The sequence below is a fragment of the Lissotriton helveticus genome, chromosome 11, assembly GCF_964261635.1.
Source record: "Lissotriton helveticus chromosome 11, aLisHel1.1, whole genome shotgun sequence".
Classification (NCBI taxonomy): Eukaryota; Metazoa; Chordata; class Amphibia; order Caudata; family Salamandridae; genus Lissotriton; species Lissotriton helveticus.
In genome coordinates this window covers 66,940,748-66,961,893 of record NC_136072.1, presented here as the reverse complement: position 1 = coordinate 66,961,893, position 21,146 = coordinate 66,940,748, and the positions used below count along the sequence as shown (strand labels likewise).

General features: G+C 42.1%; 1 protein-coding gene across 1 annotated transcript in view; it reads right to left on the bottom strand.

Annotated features, from left to right (window-relative positions):
* Nucleotides 1–21,146, bottom strand: part of VWA5B2 (von Willebrand factor A domain containing 5B2) — a 397,568-nt gene that overhangs the window by 18,090 nt on the left and 358,332 nt on the right. Inside the window, exons 18-19 of the mRNA XM_078665491.1 lie at nucleotides 14,313–14,432; nucleotides 1,064–1,138 (exon numbers count right to left, since the gene is read on the bottom strand). Coding sequence (XP_078521617.1) covers nucleotides 1,064–1,138; nucleotides 14,313–14,432 — 195 coding nt within the window. The remainder of the gene's footprint in view (nucleotides 1–1,063; nucleotides 1,139–14,312; nucleotides 14,433–21,146) is intronic.

The following is a 21,146-nucleotide window of genomic DNA, read 5'->3' as shown; positions in this document are numbered from 1 at the left end:
GCGTTACTCTGCCCCAGGGAGGCGTTTAATGGGTGGAGCTTAGGTGTTACAAACACAATACGATTATGGACGGAGCGCTGAAACCTTTCAGACACTCACCCCAGTCACAGATCTGGGATTAATCCATCATCGTTTTTTTGCTCACCATGCCACCCCAATTTAGACCCAGTCATATGCAAATCACTCTTGACCCTGTTCCTTTCGGGAACAGTCCAGCCCGAACTGCCAGGCAAAGGTCCTCCCTGGACCAGAAACAAGCATCCTAGGGCCAGTTTTGAGGATTCACCCCTCATCAGCCAGGCTTGCTTGAATCCAGTGGCAAAGTGAGCAAGGGACCCACGTCTGTTCAACATTCTGTCCATCAATTGTTCTTTTTGCATTTGTCACCCCGAGTTCTACGGGTATGCATTGTCTTATTAAACACACCTGTTGTGCTCATCTCAAAATTAGACAAACAGCGCCACCATGTGGCGGACTGTCACCAAAGCCAGGTGCTGACAATTAACTGCTGGTGTGGAGCACCGGACACCACAGGCTCAAATTGAGCACTGTTTGTAAATGAATTGCTTGTAATGAAATTCCAGGAAAGCAGAGATATTTTTAATGTAGGTATTGGGGATGTGCCAGGGGTACACTAACACCACCCACATTATGGACAATAAATTCACCATTCTGTGCAGGAATGATAAACGTTAAGGCACAGTCTCCTGTGTCAGCGGGAGCCATCCTGGGGGGCTTGCTCCACCCGAAAGAGGGAGTCTAAATGTGGAGGACTCTCCTCTGCCAGTGTAGGGATGGTTCCTCTGCCACACTAGCCATCCAGCAGCCCACCTAGCGAAGGTTAAACAATGTCCTAAGTGATCCTGTTATGCCTATATCACAGGAGCTTGAGAAGGACACTGGTGGTGTGTTTAGCCTCTTGCTGTGTGCCTGTGGCTGCTATAATATAGCAGGGATGGCTTGAACCCCTTTGTATCACTTCAAACTACTTGCCCATGGATAAGGGCCAAGATGGCTTTGGTATAAGGATGAGACAGACTGCACCTTCCCCAGGACAGGTTACCTTCCAGCTGACTGTGCTTCTCCCAGCCACACACTGAAGCCACACTGATGGGGGAGACAGGGCCTGTTTCTTTCTCTGAAACACAAGAAACCACACTTAGGTGAACTGCAGGCAAGGGTGGGGGAACACCAAGAGAACTTAGGTTTGATACAAGGGAGACTAGAGGAGTGAGACACAGGGAGGGAATACACAGCTGATGAAGCACCTTACAAATGGAGACACTGCAGAGGACCACTGGCCCAGACTTTGTAGGGTACAGTGGAGAACTGGGACACTTCCACTATACGCACAACAGAAAAGCGTACTCCAGAAACACAAAAGACGCACAAAGATGCGCGCACACACTTACACATGCAAGCGTTCTCACACACCGATGCCTACACACTGGCATACACACAAATTCACAGAGCCACATTTATTGCCAGATTTCTTGTAAATTCCCTTTCAGACTATTCTGCACAGAGGTGTTCCTGATAGATAACAGCCGCCTGACCACAACAGTGGCAGTGTCTTTACTAGCAATCTTAAAATACTAGCAGTTCAGATTAATTGCACTGAACTATCATGTTGGAATTGAAACCTATGACCAGCTTTGGGCTATACATCAACAGAGATCACTACAACACTTGCACAACTCACTGAGCTGTCCTATTGAGTTTTTAATGTGTTATGCAGCTAATGCTGATTTATAAAGTAGGCACTCAACCCACTGAGCTACCTTAATGGAATTGGCAGGCTGGTGATATACATAAGCAACAGAAGGCAGCTGTCTGGGGAGTCACCCGTATGACATCACCAAATCTCCCTTACAAGAATTACATATGGCCTATTCGCTTAAGTGTCCACAACCCTTGCACTGGCCATATGGCTTGGCATTTTTAACAAGCTCAAGAAAGCATTTAAACTAATGGATAAATGAATTTAGGCCACTTGGCTTGATAATACATTGAGGCAGAGGGACATATAACTATAAGTAATAAGTAAAAGGTGAAATCAGCTCAAATGAGCTAAATCCTTCAATCATGACCAAGGGTAGCACTGGAAAAGTTGTACAGTTTCTTTATTCTATTCCAGGCCAATGCATACATGGTTAAGACGTGTGAATATTGGCACGCATTCATGAAGTTTACCAATTTAAGTGGGTTTGTAAAATAAGGTATAGGTAATGAATCATGCTTAAGAATTGTTCACTATTTAATGTTCGTCATTCTAAGACATGAATTTAAATCCTCAGTAAGCTGTACACCCTATGTTTCCATTTTGGCAAAAATGTAATTAATTTAACATAATGTACATTTTCATATAGAATGGTGAATCACATTGTAATTAGTTTACTTCCACATTATCACATTTTATCATGTGCACTTGCAAGGATTATATTTGGAAATTTCAATCATATTTTAAGTGTATTGCAGTATAAGATGGCCGCCATTGTTTGTTTATCTGTTTTCTCTGTGATAGTCCTTTGTTTATGTTTTTTGCACCATCACTAGTATGTAATGTGACTTGACTGCTCCCATGAATTGGAAGAAAGAATCTTTGGAGCCGAAAAGCGTCGAGGTTGCTGCAATAAGGTTTACGTTCTGGCAGCATACTTCAGTGTACGGCCTCAGTTTCCCACAAGGATTGCATGGATAAGAACACCCTCCAAAAACCAAACCAAAAACGAAATAGGACAGCAGCGCAGGAGTGGGCCCTCAACATTGTCATTTAAAAAACAAAAAAGCTGTGGGTGACCACGATGGGACTGTGACACACAGAAAAAAACAATTTCCCTGTAACACTGGACAGGGCTTCCCGCGCTGCTATTTTAATAATCAACAGATAGAGCTGTGGGTGCCCCAAAGGCAACCAGGGCACCTGAATATTAAAAAAAATTGTTGCGGCCCGTGAGGCCCTTATTAATTATATACTGTTGACTCCATGGAGGGACTCAAATTGCCCTCCACGGGCATTATATTCAATTATTATCATTGTTGTGGCGTCCCAATGAGAGGTCGGGGTACGAGTAACAATTTGTGAAAGTGTTATGTGGGGCTACAAGGAGCACAGCAGCCCCCTAAGAAAGTTGGAGAAATAAAACTGAGAGTTTACCTTCATTTTTCACCTACTCCGTGCTGGAGCTGTGTGCTTTACCGCTGGCATAAAGGTACCCCTTGTGGTTGGTTTGTTGGCTGTTTCTTTTGGCATCAAGAGTGTTAAAGAAAGACTCAAAAACACATTTTTGATTGTTTGGAATAAAAATGATCAATGTTTTAAATGTTTTTGCCACTTATTAGTATGAATGCCATGTGTATAAAGATAAGGAATAAATTAGAATGTGGTTCTTCATAAACTAATGTGGTGACTTCTTGACAAAGCCAATAGGTCTGCTTTATTTAGGTTAATGTAGTACTGCCCCACTCCTAAAGCCAATCGGCCCGTCTTTTATTTTTTGGTGGTCTGATTCTTTCACCTAGCCAGTAGGTCTGCAAAACCTCAAATTACCACTCTTTCTGTTGTTACATTACATAAAAGAAATTGCAGAAATGCACTGAAAAACCTAAGGTTAAAGTGATGTCATGGATAGATGAAAATGTCAGTTAAAACGTAGCATTTAAAACTAAACTAAAATCTGAAATATACAAATTATAGTTAACTGAAGTAACCATAACTTGCGCACTCGTCATGCACTGCTTTTGACCTCACATATTACATTACTAATTATATGTTATATGATATCGCTGATAACTTCACTGACGACATCAGAAATAACAACATTGATGACATCACTACTCCTGGCGAGTGCACAAATGCACAGACACTCTGTCTTCTGCAGCTGTCAATCTTTCATCAGTGGTACTCAGTCCATTATTGAAAGCTGCAATATCTGTACTGATTGGTCGAATTTCGGATGAGATTTGTTTAATACTTGAATCCACTGAGCCAATGCATAGCTTCATCTCTGTCAATTCCTTCATTAACCCCTTCGCCGCGCCGCGAATTCGGCCTTGGCGCGGGGGGTCGGGTGTGAGCGCGGTGCTCCCTTACTCCTGACGGCTCCACGCCGTCATGAGTCACGGGAGCGGCGTGTGCTCATGGCGGCGTGGAGCCGTCATGACCCCGCCCACTCACTAATTTGCCTGCATAGGCGGGGAATTAGTGCCGCGTGGGCGCAGCGACAGTTGGATGACGGCTCTATGCCCGTGGCTCATGACGGCGTGGAGCTGTCATGAGCACAGAAGTGGTTAAAGATTCAATGGCCACATCCATCTAATATGCTCGCTTCTGCAACTGCAGTGGCTTTTGGGGTACATTGGCCACAGCTTCAGAGAAAACAATTGTTGGGCTGTTTTTTTTTTGTTTAGACAGATGAAGAAATACCTGGCACAGTTGATGCACTGCCAAGTATTCCAATGATCTTTATGAGTAAGCTGTATAGCAGTAAGTCTAGGCAGGGGTCCGGACGCATGGTCAAATGGACACCAACCATGAATTGAGGGTACGTCTATGATGACCGGGACGCGACTGCAAGAAGTGCGGCAAATGGTGCAATCTCCAGCTATTAACTCCCTGGTGACTCCTTACTCTATGTTCAACTGTAGCGCTGGGACGCCCCTTTGTTGGGGTCAGCCATGCGCTTTACAAAAAATTTAATTTAACATAACATAACATGGTGCTTCTGGAGACCAAGACTGGGTGGAAAGAGAGCCAAAAAGAAAGACAACCAGTCAAGTGCTCTCTTTGTTCTTCAGGTGAAAAGTCTCTTCAGTCTTAATGTGTATTTATCAAGACCTTAAAATTGTACCTACAGAAAGTAGGCACAAAGATGGCCACCATTTTGCCTTTTTTCCAGTCCTCTTTTCAGTTCGGTTGTTTCCACTACCCTCAATGGTGTGTCCCATGGGGCACAGATTTCAGGTTCTACTTCTGGCTACCGACAACAGACATCTCAGTCAGTCTTTCCAATGTCCCTCCTCGTTGCTACGGCATCTGTTCTTTGGGGCAGGCACCCACAGACAACCTCACAGAGACTGTAATCTCTTCACATCTGTATCGTGACGCTGTTGGGTGCTTACCAGCCTCTCCTCCCAAGTGGCCCACCGCAGCATCCGTGGAAGGCAGAATTCTTCGCATGTGGAAGCTGGTGAGGCTGATGCCCCAAGATGATCAGTGCCATCTCCCAATCAGCACAGGCAAATGCAACGTGTGGATTCTTGGCTATGCTGGGTCCTTTCTCAGTTCCAGGCTCTCCTGCTGTCCTCTGACCCTCGTGACAGTCGGGACTGGTTAAGATGCATGAGCAATGTGCGATTACTCTGTGAGTAGATGATGTTTCACCCCTCTGTCTCCAAAATCCACTATGTCTCACCAGTCCATTCATTGATTTACAAGTGTCCAACTCCTAATGCTGCGTGGGTACAGGCCATAGATATACAGGACAATTTGGGTATTTAGGAAGATGCTGCCAATGTTCCCTGGCTCCAGACTCCACCTCCAAGTTGTGCGATTACCTACAGATAGGCTTTTCATCTCAGGGGCTGTATTAGAGATGTGCCCTGGCAGTGCAAGGGGCGTGTGGGGCATGTGCGCTCCCAAGGCACTTTGGTATCACAGAAGGGGCCGCAGATGCTTGTAAGGTCCCTCCGCAGTAGCAGCATCCCCCACCCCAGCGCCTTGAGACCCTCACGGGTGAGTAGTGCGCTTTACAAATGATATGATTGATTGATTGATTGATTGATTGATTGACTGTGATACTGATAGTGCTGGCGGACATGTCGCGCCAGCCTTATCTCAAGGGGGCATTCCCTCATTTGCATGGGGGATTGGCCACATGCAATTGAGGGAATTTCTTTGCCTTTTCCCCCCAGCTCCATATTATGGACGTGGGCGTAAAGGCAAAGAAGCCGCCAGGAGAAGCACTGACAGTGTGACACAAAACGCTGGCGCACTGTCAGTGCTGACCTTGAGGACAGCCCTCTTGAGGGGACAAAGCGGGGTTTCATGGCTCCCCCGAGACATCCTCCAGCAAATCGGGTGCAGTCACTCACTGCACCCGCATGCAAGAGGATCCCTGTCCCCACTCTAAAGTTCAGGCGGGTGCAGCCGGCACAGTAAAACACGGAGCGAATGATTAAAGCAGCCATTCCATATTTCACTGAAAGCGCTTCCCCCGGGAAGCCCCGAGTTCTTGGCTGCTCAGAGGGCAGCACATTCATTGGAATTGGGCGCACTGTTCATGTTTTCGCCCAGCACTCCTGTTTAAAGGTGCACCATGGTGCAAACATGGCCCAGGTGTCTCATGATCTCTTGTTTATGGTAGGCCCATGGAACGTCGAAGCTACAAAATCAATATGTAGAAATATCAAGGACAAAAGATCGAATCCAAAATATCAAAAGGTAGGTAAGTGTACGTTTTCTATACCTACCTCCATATATATGTGCCTTGACAATTGCATGTGCTACGGATTTCATAAACACTTTGTATGTTACTTTAAGTTTTCAAATTCAAATTCAAAATATCTTTATTTCGGCATAGTTGCCATAAAAGAGTCACTACACATTCATACAATAAAAAACATTTAACATAAAAAACAATCGACTAAAATACATTTCATAATAAAAGTAAATCAGAGCACAAACATCAATGAGATACTAGAAAAGGAAAAAGACCCCCACTAGTTGCTATATTATTCCTGTTTTTATGAATAAACTTTATTTACAGCTGTTGACCCTTTTTTTTCCTGAGGAAAAAGATTGAATATAAGAATCTACTAACACTAAATATTATTGTTTGGTTTGTGTTAGTTATAAGAATTCTCAAAGCCTGTGTACATGATCTCACACCCAACAATAAGCATATTGGTTTTATCCATCTTTTCCTGGCCAGTACATAAGCAGGACAAAAGAAGAAAATATGAGACTCATTTTCAATCTGATGGCATTCACACATGGAGCAAATTTCCTCAGTCACTAAGGATGGGGCATTAGGCCTCTTTGCCCAGCGTGCCAAAGTTGTTTTTAGTAAAAGATTCCCGTACCTTAATTTTAAGAATACGGTTTTGGCAAGAGGGGGCTCTATCTCATCCATAAAGGTCTCAAATAGTGGTACATTCTTAAAGCTAAGAAAATGTGTTACTATGGTCCCAGCAGTTGAGGCACTTGTTGTCATATTAGCAATACAGCTCCAGAAAGCCCTTTTTAAAATTAATTTCGAGTTGGGCGGTAATTGCTCAGGGTTCTCCCAGAAGTGTTTTAGGCCTATTTTACTGAACCAGTTTTTAACGTGCTTTAACCATGGGATAGTTTTTGAATTATCTAACTCCATGATTTCTTTTAGCCCGTCCCTATAATCGTGTAATTCTGGCACCCGCCATAGTCTGACCCATAACATCAGTGGCCGGATTATAGTGTGGTGATCGGTTCTTTTGATGTTTAGGTCTAATTGAAGGGGCACTAGAGGAGTGCCTCTTGGGACCCTTACCAGGCTTCTCATAAATTTATTGTCCAGGACACTAAAGGTATCCTTGGACCCTGGTCCCCATATTTCTGCGCCATATAACATTGCTGGTTGTACCTTAAATTTAAAAAGTTCAATCGCCGGAGACACAGCTTTGCTAGTGCTCAGACTTTGCTCCCTAAGGATTGGCTTTGCATTCTGAGCGAATGCCACTTTGCTTTTTTCCATTTGTGCTTTCCATGAAAATTTGGAATCTAATGTGACCCCTAGATATGAGAATTGGGAGACCGATTCTAGTCTTACTCCTTCCAAGAATAGACAGCCTTTATCGGTTTTTGTTGGATTTAGGGCCATACATTTAGTCTTTTTCCCATTTATCTCCAGTCCTTTCTTACTACAGTATTCGCTAAAAGAATTCAGTAGTGCCTGGAGTCCTTTCTTAGTTTGGGAAATCAGAATAGTGTCATCAGCAAATAGTAGAGATGTTACCCTTTCTCCATTCAATTTTGGAGAATCATTTTTGCATCCCTCTAGGTGTGACGGGATGTCATTCACAAAAAGAGAAAAGAGCGTGGGGGCCAGTACGCAGCCTTGGCGAACACCGCGCTCGATAGGGATTTTTTGGGTTAGATCCCCACTTGGGCCCCATCGAATTTTCGCAAAATTCCCTTCGTGTAACTCTTTTATCTGAACTAATAAACTAGTTGGCATCCCTACTACACTCAGCATTTTCCATAAGAGGTTGCGTGGCACTAAATCAAATGCTGCCCTCAAATCAACAAAAGCAACATATAAATGACCCTTTTTAATTAAAACGTATTTCCAATAAAGGCAACAAAATCTAAATATCTGATCAATTGTGCTTACTTTACATCGGAAACCAGCTTGGAATTTGGTTAGAATTGCATTTCCCTCCATCCAATCACTGACACGAGATAAAATGTGTCGTGAGTAAATTTTCTGGAGGATGTTTGGCCGATAATTAGAGGGATCCATCCTATCCCCTTTTTTAAAAAATAAAACAATTTCAGCTCCCCTCCAACTTTCGGGGAAATCTAAAGTAAGGGCTAACTTATTGCACAAAAGATTAATGTATGGTACCCATACTTTTAAATCGTGCTTATATAAATCCCCTGGAATCTTGTCTAGACCTGGTGCTTTGCCAGACTTTATTTGGTTAATTGCCAGCTCGGTTTCTCCTAAAGTGAAACCCAGGCAATCTGTGGGGTGATCGTAGCATGGGACATCCAAATCCATGTGAGCATCATCATATTTTTTATAAAGACTAGTAAAGTGATTAGTCCATGTTAGCTCATCCAGGTAGATGTCCTTGGCCACTCTCCCTATGTGGTTTCCGTTGGCTACCAGCCTCCAGAAGCCTACGTTATCTCTTGTTTTAGCAGCCAGCAACATATCAGCCCATTTTTCTTCCTCCCAGGCTATTTTAGATGCCCTTTGTACTATCTTATAGTTATTCCCTGCTGTTTTTATGTCCAAAGGGGACTTAGATTTGATTGCTGATAAAAGAGCCCTTTTGGATTCTCTACAGGATCTGCCATACCAAGGTTTACTATGGGACAGATTCTGTGTCTTTTGTTGGTTCTTCTTGGGCATTTTAGTAACTAAAATTTTTATTTCATTAAAAAAAGTTTTTGTGTAGTGACATAAGGTGAATTGGATTTACCTCCTCTATCATAAGACCTATGTATAGACCAAAGGTCTCTGCAAAGAGAGTGTATATTTCTGCGGGGATCTCACCATGGTCTAGTATAAATGGCCATTTGAGTGCTCGTCTGTTGTTGCTTACATGGATCTCAGCATTATCGATATTACTACCATCTGCTAGAGGAGAGGAAATTACTCCTTCGAACAAGGAGGCTTCCATTGTAAGACTTACAGGAAAGTGATCGCTTTCTAGCCTATCCTTTACCTCAAAGTCTAGAATGTTCGGCCATATGGATATGGAAGCAATCACAAAGTCCAAATTACTTCTGCAATTATTCCTACTAAAGGTAGGTCTTTTCAAGCTGTCAGACGGAAACCGTCCATTGCAAGCCCTAAGGCAATACTCCGTACATAATTTTGTTATTTGGAGTGCCAAAACCGAACATTTTACGGGTTTTGCATTCTCCAAGGCAGGGATATTATTGGCTTGATCTTCCTCTTCGAAAATATCACATAGACCCAAGATTGGTTCATAGTTACAATTTAGATCACCTGCCAAGATAACATGGTCCTCCCTACCATCTAATGTATTTAAAAAGCAATATAATTTAGATAATGTTATGGAGTCTCTTGATGGGGATGTTGGTCTATAATAGACATTTATTAGGACAAATTTTTTCCCTTCGTATGAAGTTATTTTTAAAGCTAATATATCAAGAGAATTTGCATCCAACACCTCAATTTGTACCCTTAGATTTACTTTCACCCAAATTAAAAGTCCACCCGAAGGCCTTCCACTTCTAGATTGAATAGCACCTATTCCAAAAGACTTATAACCAAGTCTATGTGGTGTGACTACTGCCCAAGTTTCCTGTAGCAAATAAAAGTCAAAAACATCAATGAAACTTGCCCATTCTGGGTCCCTTAAGTTTTTTACGACTCCGGCTATGTTCCAAGAGACTAATTTTACAGGCTCTCTTGTTCTAACTAGGATCTCTGGGGCTAAGTTAGATGACTCCCTTTTTCTAACTGGGATCTCAGGTTGGGTCACCAAGGGTACTTCCCCAGTTGTTAACATTGTACGGCCATCCCCCTGAATAGTTCCATCCCTCACAACCAGATTGAACAAAGGTGAAAACCCAGTATTCCCCAACACTTCAACTCCATTGACAACACCCTTTATGCTAGGAGTGTGTATCCCACTTTCCTTGCCCCCCATACTCAAAAAACATCAATCACAATCATCTAGGCCACTAAATATGTCAAATCTATTCATGGTCTCTAGAGGTGTGAATGGTTTTAGATGATCCATTCTCCTGTTATTTGCATTGTTGGGTCTGGCTGGTACATAGTTCCACCCATAGGGATCTGGGATTGACATAGGATAGGGCACATATTGGGGGTTCCTGACACTCTGTGCAATCAGGGGATAGGTGTTCAGATGAGTTTGTGTTGTTATAAGATTGGGTGGTTGGTGCTGGGTTGGAAACACCACTGATCTTGGATAAAAGTATGTCAATGGTCAGGGAATTATACGATTGTTACTGTTACCTGGTGGCCAGTTTAATATAAATTGTACGGCATTTGGGTCCCTGAAGTTTACTACCACCACATCACCCTCGATGTCCTTGGGTCTGCCCCCCAACCACTGAAGACGGCGAACGTGGACAATGTCGCCACTGATGTTATTTATAAGTGGCCTAAATAGACTCAGCCAATGCATAATCTTGTTGTGCAAAACCCTCCCGCTTATTTGGTTCCAACACAGGCACCCCTGTCAAAACTACAACAAAAGGTACGGCCTCTGGTGGGAGTTCTGGGAGTGGAGCCCGTTTGGGTCTCCCCCAGTTGTGCCTAGTACCATCCGCCTCCCTTGTTGGTCTCCCCGATAGTAAACTCGCCGTGCCCTCATGTGGTTTACTGGCTGGGATAGCCGAGATCTGGATGGGTTTATCTTGTGGGAGCTTGGAGGGTGGGTTATGATGTTTGGTAATCTTATATTCAGGGTGCTTCGAAGTAGATGGATTCGTATTCGGAGCAAATTTTGGGGCAGTTACAATAGGTTGGATTGGCAATGTAGTGGTTTGTAAGACATTACTTGCAGCTGATTTAATAGCAGCTCCCTTGCTTCCCAATTCCCGTTCGATTTTCCCTAACCTATCCTCCACTTTGTTCAGTCTCTCTAAGATTGCAACTGAATAGCTTCTGATTAGGCTCTCTATACTGTGCAGTGTAACGAGTTCCTGAACTGCTTGGGGCACGTTATCAGCCACACTAATATCTGGGCTGGCCTCCCTATCTATCGACATGCTCGGTGAGGGTGGAGGTAGAGTATTAATTCCTTCTGTTGTGGCTATTAAGGCCTTAGCACTTTCAGCGGAATTTTTTGACTTTTTTCCAAAATCAGAATGGCTCAACTTTGTTTGTTGTGATTCCCCCATTTTCCGCCGTTTTTTTATACGGGGGTGGGCCATATATTTTAGGCATAGGCATTATTTTTTTACCCCTATATCGTGTTGTTTTGCCTAGAATAGGAGCAGGGGCAATCGGTGGCTTCATTGTTTTAGGAGTGCTAGTATGATTAATAGACGGGGGCCATTCATAATCAATGTGGGGCAAGTGTTGTGTATATGCGTGGTATCTTTCAATGCTGTTGACTGGCTTTCCAACAAAAATACACTGTCATTAACATTCTGGCTGCCCTCATCAGAAGAAATAGCAGGTAAGGATGGAACAATCACTGGCCTGTTCTTCATGCTTTCTACAGAACGGCGGCGTTCCGCTCGTCGCTCTTCTAGGGTGGTTCCCTCGATGATGTTAGCAGCAGGCTTTGTGAAATAATTGTCCAAAGTTCTATTTAGCAAACCCCCTTGCTTATCCGGCATAGCTAAATCAGAGCTTAACTGAGAAAATGACATTTAGCAAACAATGACAGGTATTAATAATCAGGCACAGTGGACCCTGTTACAATAGCACAGGAATCGCTGTGGGCCAGAGGGTTGTGCCCAGCCCAGTCTCTTCAGGCCTCTGAGGGCCACAGAGGGCCCGCCCTTTGCCCGGGCTTAGCCCCGGGCGCTCCCGCGCGCTACCGCGCTGCGGTAAGAGTGGCTTGTTTATATAGAGCTGGGGCTTGTGAGAGTAGAGGGCGGGGCAGTCAGGGAGAGCACGCCAGGTGGATCAGGCGCTGGTTTACCGGGACTCCTGGGAAACAGAGTCCCGGTTCTGTTGCTCGCAGCCCTGCAGTCCTTACACCCGCCTACAACAGCTTCCAAATGGCGAAGGGCAATACAAACGATGCGGGACCCGTGAAGCGGGTACCGCGAGGTGTAAAGTCTAATGTCCCAACGGCGATCCTCTCAGGCAACAGGCTAATTCAAAACGTAAGTTTTGATTTAAAAAACATTCCATAAAACTGATACATACAAAAGTGTTGAAAATGGACCTGGGTTCCAATGAGGGTTCCAAGTAGCATCGTAATTGAGAGCAAAGCCTGAGTGTTCTCAGATATTCCCTGGAAACTTCAAGTGAAAACCCGATAATTGACATCTATCCATTTAAAGTTTAGGATGAGCATGCCGTTCATAAACTCTCTCTAAGCAAATTCCATGGAAGTGCAGTGCTACTACTTTTGTAGTTACTTACAATTTTGTAGTAATTTACACTTATGTAGTAAGTCCAGCACTATCCCTGGTGAAAACTAGTGCTGCAACACTCTCCCATAGAAAATAATAGAGGTAGGAACTTATAAAATTGTAATATACTACAAAAGTGCAGTTTGTGAATACTGAAAGGTAGTAAACGTACTCAAATGTGCAGTTACTACAAAAGTGCAGTTTGTGAATACTGAAAGGTAGTAAACGTACTCAAATGTGCAAGTCACTACAAAAGTGCAGTTTGTGAATACTGAAAGGTAGTAAACGTACTCAAATGTGCAAGTTACTACAAAAGTGCAGTTTGTGAATACTGAAAGGTAGTAAACTTACTCAAATGTGCAAGTTACTACAAAAGTGCAGTTTGTGTATACCAAAAAGTAATACATTTATTCAAAAGTGTAAGCTGCAACAAAAGTGTAGTTTATGAATAGCAATTTGAAGTAAGTTTTGTAGTACTAATCTAGTACTACAAAACTTACTACAAAGTGTAGTTTGTGATCAGGGCCAGAATACAAAGAATCTGCATGAGTTGAATGAATGAACTCCCCTTAACTTTGTGGCAACCACATACAAACCAACCAACTGCTATTCCTACCTCTGATGCAAGCAAGAAACACACTGCACTAGATGGCACACTTGTCTTCTCTTATCTCAGATTCTCCCAGCAATGCCAGAACCACCCTATCACACAGACAAAAGACTTGGCCTGGCCAGATCCAATGTGGAGATACTTTGCATCCCTGTGCCCATCCAATAAGTCACCTACTTTTACGTGTCAATGTCACTTTACATTATTTTATAAGGTGAAACCTATGCCAACATGTTGCAGTTTTGCATTAGAACTTGAAATGTGCTGGGTTAGGGGAGGAAGGTATGGGATGCTAGCTAGTTCTTAAGCTCCAATCGCACAACAGGACTTGGGTGTTCATCAAATTGCTTAATGTACAAAGTGACAAAGTTCCATAATTTGAGAAGATTGAACAAAGAACACTCTTCTTGGACAGTGCTCCACCACATGTAAGAGGGGTACATTAGTCGCCGATAAGTGGACGAGACAATGAACATAGTTTATAATATAACTGAAATCGGAGAACCAAAGGCTCAGCTTTTTCTGGCATGTAGCCTAAATGCACAATGTTGCAAATATCCTAGAACTAAACCTGCAGCTTCTACGCCACCTGCGATAAATAATAATAATGCTAGTAATAAAGTAGAAGCGATAGAAAGATCAATATCCCCAGGGCATGCTTCTGAATACACCGCATCCTGTAAATCAGAGGCTCAGTAACGTCATGTGTAAATACCCTGGTTAGCTCAGTCCTACAGACATTAGACTCTGTATGACAATCACTTTCCCTGTAGAACTGAAAGTGAAAGGTTCTAAGCCTTGGATCCAATCCCACATGTAGTTCAGCCCCTGAGTGGCTGAATGGATCACTTCCTATTCTTTGCAGTGGATATTTGTGGTTCCCACGCAGACTTTGGTTTATACCTGTAGTTACTAAGGCTTCGTCTTGATCCTCACAATCTTGCCGCCGTCCCAGTCCTGCAGAGTAACTCCGATGACGTCTGCTTCCAGAGCGAGACCCCCGGTGATGGCTGAATTGATGACCTAAAAAATAACAACACAAAAATAAGGGAACGGAGAAAGATGATGACGGAGTTCATGGTGGCCAATAGCACACAACGACCATCGTAAACCATAGACTTAGCAGTCCAGAATGTGACATTGATGACTATATCAAGATTAAAGAAATGACTTAGGATAGAGAAATGCCACCCATAGAGCAGAGAACAGTCTCGACCATTGTGACTCAATATAACCACATGCAGATCACAGATAAGGTCCCTCATACAGGAGAGATGCATACATTATATAGTAAAGATCACAGTAGCACATAGAGCAGGTTCAATGACAATTAATAGAACATAAAGAAGGAGTGACCAAAATTTAACGGTGATATCATTACTCTCTGATGGTGTAAGATTTAATTTCTAGATATCTACCCACACATTTCACACAGTTCCAGGATCTACATGTCTTGTTTCTTACACTGGTAAACTGTTAGAAGTTGTACAACTTTGAAAAACACTTCTAGCATTCTCTCATAGTGAAGGTTCTCAAAGATAAGTGCTTATTTTTTCACCTAATTAGAGACTTTATCAGAATAGCAAATATTCCATTCTTTCTTCTTTTGAAGCCCTCAACTCAGTTCATCTCTGATTTGGGGCTTTTTAAGCTCAGCAAAGTCTTTATTATAAAAGAGTGATTTAGGTTTGTAAACCTGGTCACAGCCTTTCCAGAGAGTTGTGGTCCCGTTGACTCTAAGCAAACGAAGAGAATATCTTTGTCGATCTTGTTGATAAGCTAGCGTGAAAGCTGTGAAACCTCTTCGATGTGTACTGCTTTCAAGTACACTTTTCGCCAACCCCGCTCTCTTTGTAGTTTAATTCATCATGCCTTCTGGTTTCAAAAGCCCTATGACTGGATTAACAGCTCCTTCTTCTAACAACTAAATAGAATTTGTAGAGCATGTTATTTATTTCATTTACAATGTTTATTGTTCAGAGACGTAGAAGATGAGCATGTTACAGAGCAGAAGCGATACTAAGTGCTTGTACCATACTTCCGGAAGACGCCACCAATGTTGGCTCCTTGAGTCAATTGAGATTAACTTTTTGACAAAGAGGCTAAAAGTGGACCATAGGGGTCACATCCATATTCTTGAGGCACATTCAATGAACCCATCAGATGGAATTTAAAAATGTAGGTTCCACACAAAGGATACTATTGTCTTTGTTGTGATTAGGTGCAACCATTGACAATTAGCTTGTTGATATAATAGAGTAATTTAGCTGAAGATGCTTGTTCATCAGGAAAGCTTCAGTACAATGTGTGAGCGAGTACAACGTTATTAGGATTGAGTCAATGTGGCCAGAAAGGGCAAGAAATGCATTCCCTTTACAAAAAAAATCAACATTTTAGAGTGGGACATCATTAGAGTACACGAGTAAGGAATAACTTCAAGATTGGTAAGAGGTGTGGCATTGGAATCTTGATACTACTGTAGTAACTAAAATAATTGTCTCTCTATGGAGACATTAAACGTCAAAGTGCAGAAACGGATTTATCCCACAAACATATTGTACGTCATATAAAGTGCTGGTCTTGTAGCCATTAAGCCTGGGAATTAATGGCAGTGCAATATATCTAAAAACTAGATTTTAAATATGAATATTTGATATAAAATATCAAAGAAATGCAATGAAATACAGAAAAGTAAATTCATTTCAATTGCATTTATGTATTAATATCAAATGCATTTAAATTGGCAAGTATTAAAAACATAAATGCTAAATATTAAATACGAATATGAAATATTAATTATTGCATGTTAAATTTATATAAATTAATTACATTAAATACATTAATTAAATTCATTGTTCATTAATAACCAGATATAGCATATATTTAAATAGTTTAATATGTACTCAATATTAGGTAAATATATATTTTATGTTATTTAAAAAGCACAATATACAGTTCAAATCTGCCATTCATTCACATCCTAAACTTGCGAAGAAATAACTCTTAAAACTATTATGACTTTATCCATGGAGGATTCAGTTGCTTCATCGCCCAAAGGTGCATTGCCTTCACAGATGGCCTCAGTCTCTACTGTTTCCAAAGCCTTTACAAAAAGATTGAACGAAAGATCCTCCCTCTCCACCTAAACAGACTGCTTCTGTCACAATGGATCTAATACTAGAGGAGATTAGAGCTCTACGTCCGTTTATGGAAGAGACCAAATCCACGCTTCAGATGCTCTCTGACAAATGGTCAGCAATGGATCAACGAGTCAATACGCTAGAGCAGAACTTTGGCTCTTTATCTTCATCTACTTCTAAAGTAGAATCTCTTAGTTCACAGGTATCCATACTTCACAAACAAGTTGAGCAGTTGGAAAACAGAAATAGACGGAATAACCTTCGAATTTATGGTCTTCCTGAAGGGACAGAAGGTTCGGATCCGCCCACCTTCTTTAAATCATTTCTTCCAACGCTCCTTAAGCTACCTGAGGGCACCATGTTGAATATACAGAGAGCTCACAGATTAGGTCCACCGATGCGTCAAACATCTTCCTCGTCGCCACACAAACCGAGAGGAGTGATCTTGTACTTTTTGGAATATACTGACCTCTTAAAGATTCTATCAGCAGTTAGGGCAATGAATCGTATGACTTGGTCAGGAAATTCTCTGTTCTTTTCCCAGGATTACTCCAAATTGACGGCTGATCGACGGAAAGAATTTTTAGCATTGCGGCCGCAATTACGCTCATTTGGTGCAAGATATGGTCTTTTTCACCCTTGCTTGTTTAAAGTGACATTTAATAATAAAACTACCACCTATGAGGATCCAATTAAGTTGAAGAGCTTCCTGTACTCTCACCACACTGATACAATGGAGACTACTTCATCATTTAGTTCCAGCTAGATTACGTTCAGACTCTGTTTCTGGTTACAGTATTCTCATGTTTTATCTTCTGGTTTTTGATCCGTTTGTTGTTTCTTAAAATGTATGCAGCAGTTAACTTACGTTGTTATTGTTTGTAATATATCTAATCACTTTTTCTTCCCCCACAGGTTTCGGGTGTGTGTCTTCTCCTACCTATGTTCAAGTATGTTTGTTATGCCCTTCCCTCCGCCTCCCCTTGTGGGTCCTGGACACGTCAGTGTTCCGTGTGGCCTTCCATCCCTCCACCCTTCGTATGTCTTGGATTGTATGTAAGTTTTCTTTCTTCATTATTCATTACTCTATTCATGCTCTCTTTCTTCTTTCTCTTTTCTTTCTCTTTTTGCATATTTTATTCTCTCTTTGGTCTTCCTCATTTCCTTTTTATATCCTGAAATCTTCCTTTCTCTTACAGAGGTTGCATTTTCGCTTTGATTCCTTTCTTTCTTGCTTCTCCTTTCTAGTTCAGTTCTCTTACTTTTTGTGCAGTTGGTTTGATATTGCTTGTATTTTTATTGATTTCACATGTCATTCTTATTGGAGTTTTTGTACTCCTACAACCTTAATTTATGCCTTTAAAACGTATTTCTTGGAATGTCAGAGGTTTACATTCACCTATTAAGCGTCAGAGGGTACTGACACATTTGACTAAACTGGGAGCAGATGTTGCTTGCTTACAAGAATCTCATTTGTCTAACGATGAATCTGCGAAACTCAAAAGGGCATGGGTAGGTGATGTTCTTTTTTCTCCAGGTGATGGCAAACGTAATGGAGTTATCATTCTTTTCCGCAAGTCCCTTTCCATTAAGATCCTATCTCACTGTACTGATCAGGCGGGCAGGTGGGTTTTTGTTAAATTCCTAATTGATAATGTCCCGGTCTCCTTATTGAATATATATGCACCCACAATTGGTGACCCTTCTTTTTGGACTTCATTAGCTCAGCAAATTACACAATGTTATGATGACAATTTTATCCTTGCTGGTGATTGTAATGAAATCCTGGACCCTTTTTTGGATCGAAATTCTCCATCTCCTTTCACACCTCATAAATCGCACAAATCATTCATACATACGATTAAACAACACAAACTCATAGATGCTTGGAGACTCTGCAACCCTACCCTACGAGAATACTCCTTTTACTCACCTGTACATCATACTCAATCCCGCTTAGATTACATCTTTGTCTCTCACAATATTTCTCAGTCATTGATAAAGGCGGATATTGGTTCTATATTGATCTCTGATCATGCCCCTGTAATCATACACCTTGATATTTTGAACAAGCCAAATCTACCTCGCGAATGCCGTTTCAATAATGCCCTTCTTCCGGACCAAATAGTCACATCATCTTTTACTTATTTTTTTCATGAATATTTCGCCATTAATCAAACAGATGGAATGTCCTTTCAGGTAATCTGGGATGCTTTCAAAGCTTCAGCTAGGGACTTTATTATTCATTTTGTCGCCAACAAACGTAAGAAAGCTCAGCAGGTCACAAATGCTTTATTAGCCAAGATCAAAAAAATTGGAACACTCCCATTACTCCTCCAAATCTAAAGATTGCTTATTCGAGCTCCTAAAGATTAAATTTCAATTGAATAAAGACACCACTAACAATGCTTCAAATTATCTACTTAAATCTAGTGCAAAATTTTACGGTGGCCAAATTAAAGCTGTAAAATTGTTAGCTAATTATTTAAAAGTTAAACAAAACAAGCTTAACATAGAGTCTATTTTTGCTACTGACAACTCATTAAAGTTCAAGGATGATGAGATCTTAAATGAATTCCTTCAATTTTATAAAACACTATACACATCTGAAACCCTTTCTTCTGATCACTCTACATCCCAGTTCTTATCCAAAATTCATTATCCACCGGAAGCACGTCCAGATCTTTCCTGTTTAGAATTGGATATTACACAAAAGGAACTTCACGCTGCCCTAAAAATCCTCAAAATGGATAAAGCTCCTGGTCCAGACGGTCTCACTGTAGAATTCTTTTCTCACTTTGCCTCCTTATTGATCCCCAAATTGCATACCCTTATACTTTCTTTTTTGCAGTCTGGTGCATCTGCTGGTTCTTTTTCTGACGCTATTATTTGCCTTATTCCTAAAGATGGTAAAGATCCCCAATATTGTAAGAATTATCGACCTATATCCCTATTTAACATTGATTATAAAAAAAATTCGAAAGCTCTAGCCTTGCGATTAGAAACTGTCATGCCTGCCGATTCGGTAATGCCGTGGTTGGCAAAGACCTGGTTGGCGAGTGCCGCTAGGTGCTGATGAGCGCATGCGCAAGGACTAGCGCATGCGTGGTTATACTATATAGTCCTTTCTTTCTTCTGGTACGACGCTTTGCGTTCCATTCGGGTTATGCGCATAGCTTCCGGGTTACGGTGTTGGCGTCCGGACATCGTCGGGAGTCTTCTCTGCGGTTCCTCATCGTCCTCTCGAGATTGAGCACTCGTTTTACTGAGCTAAGTACGGGTGTTATTTTGTGTTGTTGTATTCTGGCAATAGGTTTCAACCAGAGCCTGCTTGGCTCTGGGGTTTTGTTTTGTATTATTGTTGAACCTCAGAACGGAGGTGCATTTGAGTTATTCAGGCAGGAGTAATTTAAGGAGTTTTCAGGATCCTCTCAGATTTGCTATCGAGTGCCTAGAAGAATTCTGAGCTTTTGTTACTGACACAAGACCGGTACGACCATTTCCTTAAAGGGTCACTGGTTACACAAGTCTTACTACAGAGAGACTAATTATCTCCTATATGTTATAGAGAATCACCAAAGGAAGACCAGCTGACTTCTTGTGGAGAATCAGGGAGACATTCTTCTTACGGCACGCCATATTTTTGGGTACTTATATACATATCACTCCTTATATACAAATAAGTCCAAGGTACGCATTTAGAGTTAATCTATATCTCTTACGTATAGGAGTGCTTTTTCTTTACACCTCACTACCTACTTTCCTGTGAAGTTAACAGAAGTAAGGTCACGTCCAGGTAGACGGTTTGCACACATTGACCAGGTACCGAGTATTCTTGTTCATCAAATACATATATACAGGTATACTAAATATTTCTATTAATCAATATCATTATATTTAAGGAGAAGAACCTGAAGACCATAGTGAGTGCTGACCAGTTCTCTTCGTCTCCTGGATTTCCGATTCCTGTGTCTCCCCTACCTTTCCTTGTTTTGTTTCCCTGCTTTCCCTACATTGGCATCATCTCTTTTCACCAGTATATATATCCATGGTGTAGAGTGAACCGGTGTGGGGGATTCATCAGTCCAACAAGTACCGACTTGCACCCACCTGGGTGATCCACTAAAGAACTACAAGTACCAGAGTCCCGAGGGGCGATCCGGAGGAGGGGCTAGCGGTGTGCGCTCCATTGATGACTAAACACAATATGGCTCCCTTGAGCTTTGGGCCGACGGGCTCTTGGACGACGCACCTGCGTGCTGGTTCTGGCATCGAGGCCTTTGACGGTTGTGTGGCGGCCTTCTCTTCCACCCCTAACTATCTTTCTCTACTGATGAGGGAAGTTATCCCGAAACCCGAGACATGTCTCGGGCGATATCCTAAAACCCGGGACATGTATCGGGTCTAGAGATTCATCAGTCCAACAAGTACCGACTTGCACCCACCTGGGTGATCCACTAAAGAACTACAAGTACCAGAGTCCCGAGGGGCGATCCGGAGGAGGGGCTAGCGGTGTGCGCTCCATTGATGACTAAACCGGTGTGGGGGAGTTGTGGACAGAGCTTCAACTCCGTGGTGTTTCCGAGGCAACCAACTA